This window comes from Tarenaya hassleriana, unplaced genomic scaffold (genome assembly GCF_000463585.1).
Source record: "Tarenaya hassleriana unplaced genomic scaffold, ASM46358v1 Cleome440, whole genome shotgun sequence".
Taxonomy (NCBI): domain Eukaryota; kingdom Viridiplantae; phylum Streptophyta; class Magnoliopsida; order Brassicales; family Cleomaceae; genus Tarenaya; species Tarenaya hassleriana.
In genome coordinates this window covers 48,227-51,266 of record NW_010967137.1, presented here as the reverse complement: position 1 = coordinate 51,266, position 3,040 = coordinate 48,227, and the positions used below count along the sequence as shown (strand labels likewise).

General features: G+C 47.7%; 1 protein-coding gene across 1 annotated transcript; it reads right to left on the bottom strand.

The window, feature by feature from the left end:
- Nucleotides 1-1,405: 1,405 nt before the first annotated feature.
- Nucleotides 1,406-2,977, bottom strand: LOC104825352. The gene has a single exon (XM_010557675.1). It carries the CDS (start codon nt 2,975-2,977, stop codon nt 1,406-1,408), a length of 1,572 nt encoding a protein of 523 aa, XP_010555977.1.
- Between the last annotated feature and the right edge of the window lie 63 nt (nt 2,978-3,040).

The window sequence follows — 3,040 nt, the reverse complement described above, 5'->3', positions numbered from 1 at the left end:
GCATCATCCAAAGTTCTGCTGGCATAGTAGATCGCGTGAAGTACTTTATTCTGTCGTTGTCCAAGCACGACTCCTACTGCATAATCGCTGGCATCGCACATAATTTCGAAAGGCAGATCCCAATCTGGTGGTTGAATGATGGGCGGGGAAATCAACGCCTTTTTGAGCGTCTCAAAATCTGCAAGGCAATCATTAGTGAAAATGAAAGGTACATCCTTACAGAGGAGATCGGTAAGAGGTTTTGTGATTTTGGAGAAGTCCTTGATGAAACGACGATAGAAACCGGCATGACCAAGGAAACTGCGGATGGCCTTAATATTGTGCGGAGGCGGTAATTTCTCGATCACCTCGATTTTAGCTCTGTCAACCTCGATGCCTTTGTCGGAGATTTTGTGTCCGAGAACGATGCCTTCTTGTACCATGAAATGGCACTTCTCCCAATTGAGAACTAGATTGGCCTGCAAACATCTATCCAAAACATTACGAAGATTAGTCAAACAAACATCGATGGAAGGTCCGTGGACAGAAAAATCGTCCATGAACACTTCCATCGAATCTTCAATAATGTCAGAGAAGATCGCCATCATGCATCGTTGAAAAGTAGCGGGGGCGTTGCAAAGCCCAAATGGCATGCGCCGATAGGTGAAGGTCCCGTAAGGGCAGGTGAAAGTTGTCTTCTCCTGATCATTGGAGTGAATAGGGATTTGAAAGAATCCCGAGTAGCCATCAAGAAAACAAAAATAGGAATGAAGAGCAAGACGTTCAAGCATTTGATCAATGAAAGGTAAAGGGAAGTGATCTTTACGAGTGTTTGCATTTAACTTCTTGTAATCGATGCACATACGCCAGCCTGTTACTGTTCTTGTCGGAATCAGCTCATTTTTGTCGTTTTTGATCACCGTCATACCGCCTTTCTTTGGGACGACTTGAACCGGACTTACCCAAGGGCTGTCGGATATAGGGTAAATGATACCTGCATCCAGAAGTTTTAGTACCTCTTTCTTGATGACTTCTTTCATCGATGGATTGAGTCGGCGTTGATGTTCGATGGATGATTTCGAATTGTCCTCCAGATGAATTCGATGCATGCATAATGAAGGGTTGAGACCTTTGATATCATCTAGAGTGTATCCGATAGCCATCTGGTACTCTCGCAATATGGTGAGGAGACGCTCGAGCTGTAGATCATCCAAGGCAGCATTGACAATAACAAGATAGGTGGAATCGAGACCGAGAAATGCATACCTGAGTCCAATGGGCAAGGGTTTTAGTTCAAGTTTCGGAGCTATTGCAGGGTCCCAGTCAGGTAGATGATGCATGGGGGTTGATTTGGCGGCGAAGACGGGCAACGGTTCAAACAAAGGAACAGACTGGAGATGAATTCGAGACTCGACACGGTCCGAGTTCACACTCGACACGGCCGTGTCGAGTTGTGCACGGGCGTGTCTTGTTTCGAAAAATTGCTCAGACATTTGACACAGTCCGTGTCGAATGATGACACGACCGTGTTGCATGAAACACGGACTGAGCTGGTGGCAAACACGGGCGTGTGTCGTTCGATGTTTTTCGGCAGAATATCGACATGGTCCGTGTTTGTATGAGACACGTCCGTGTTGCATGGCATTTCGTCTAAACCGTCCAGGAATGATGTGTATGCGTGAATCTGAGTTTCCGTAGAGGTACTGCAGCCCTGTTCAGAAAGAAGAGCAATAGAGAGGGCATCGAAATCACGAAATTCAAAGAGTACCTCATCGGCTAAAGCATTCATCAAGTCGATGTAATATATAGAGTCCACTGTATATGGTTGCTTGAAATTCTGGTCGAGCGTGAATTCCACCGTTTCGTCGCCGATCTTGAGTGTCAGTCGGCCGGCACGAACGTGGACAATGGCATTTGAGTTGTTAAAGAATGGCCGCCCTAGAATAATCGGGATTTTGGCATCTTCGTCTATGTCAAGCACAACGAAATCGACCGGTACGTAGTAATCGCCTACTTTCAGCGGAACGTTCTCGAGAATACCCAGAGGGTATTTGATAGAACGATAAGCTAGTTGAAGAGCCATGCGAGTCGGTTTGAGTTCTCCCACGTTGAGTTTCTTGTAGATGGAGAGTGGTAGAAGACTTACACTGGCACCTAAATCACAAAGACCACGATCTATAGAAACATTTCCCAATTTGCAGGAAATCGAGAAGCTACCTGGATCCGACATTTTCGGTGGCAGATCATGCTGAAGAATGGCGCTACACTCGGGATTAAGCGTGATGGTTTCCTTCTCGATGACGCGCTTCTTTGTGAGAATGTCCTTCAGGAATTTGGCATAGGATGGCATCTGAGTGATAACCTCGTGGAACGGCATAGTGATTTCCAACTTACGCACCATGTCAGCAAATCGAGCAAATTGGGTATATTCTTTAGTTTTCCTGAGTCGTTGAGGGAAAGGAACCGGAGGCGGACATGGTGGCGGTGGAATGTATACGTCGCGCTCTTCATCACCCGAGATCTCTGTCGATTTTTCAGCCGAGATGGGGTCAGGAAAAGATGTAGGGACAGAATTAGAGCACTGACCTTTTTCCGTAGATGTGATGACAGGGTGAGCGACCTCTTTGCCACTGCGCAAAGATACAGCGTTACAGTGCTCTCGAATGTTTGCTTCCGGGTTCCCGGGAAGTGATCCCTGAGGTCGCGAAGGGACAGAGGCAGCAAATTGCGCTATCTCGTTATCGACTAGCTTGAGATGGGCGTCGGTCTTCTGCTGATGTTCTCGCATCTCGGTGCGAATGGCTTCTTGACCCTGCATAAATTGTGATGAGGACATCCGCAGCTCGAACGAGGGACTTGAAGCGGAGCAAGGAGCGGAGCTCAGAGCTTTGGAGAACGTTGCCCGATCGGTCGAACACTTGGCGTCTCTTTTGACCGATCGCCACTTACCGACGCACACGGACGTGCTACTATCATCTCGGACGTCCAACCCCGTCATCGCACCAAACGGACCATATACGAGGCCTTCACGAGTATCACATCGGGCCGAGCCTCCACTCAC

Bases quoted from the DNA above. Each gene is read 5' to 3' on its own strand.
- LOC104825352 (XM_010557675.1), bottom strand. From the start codon at position 2,977: ATGACGGGGTTGGACGTCCGAGATGATAGTAGCACGTCCGTGTGCGTC.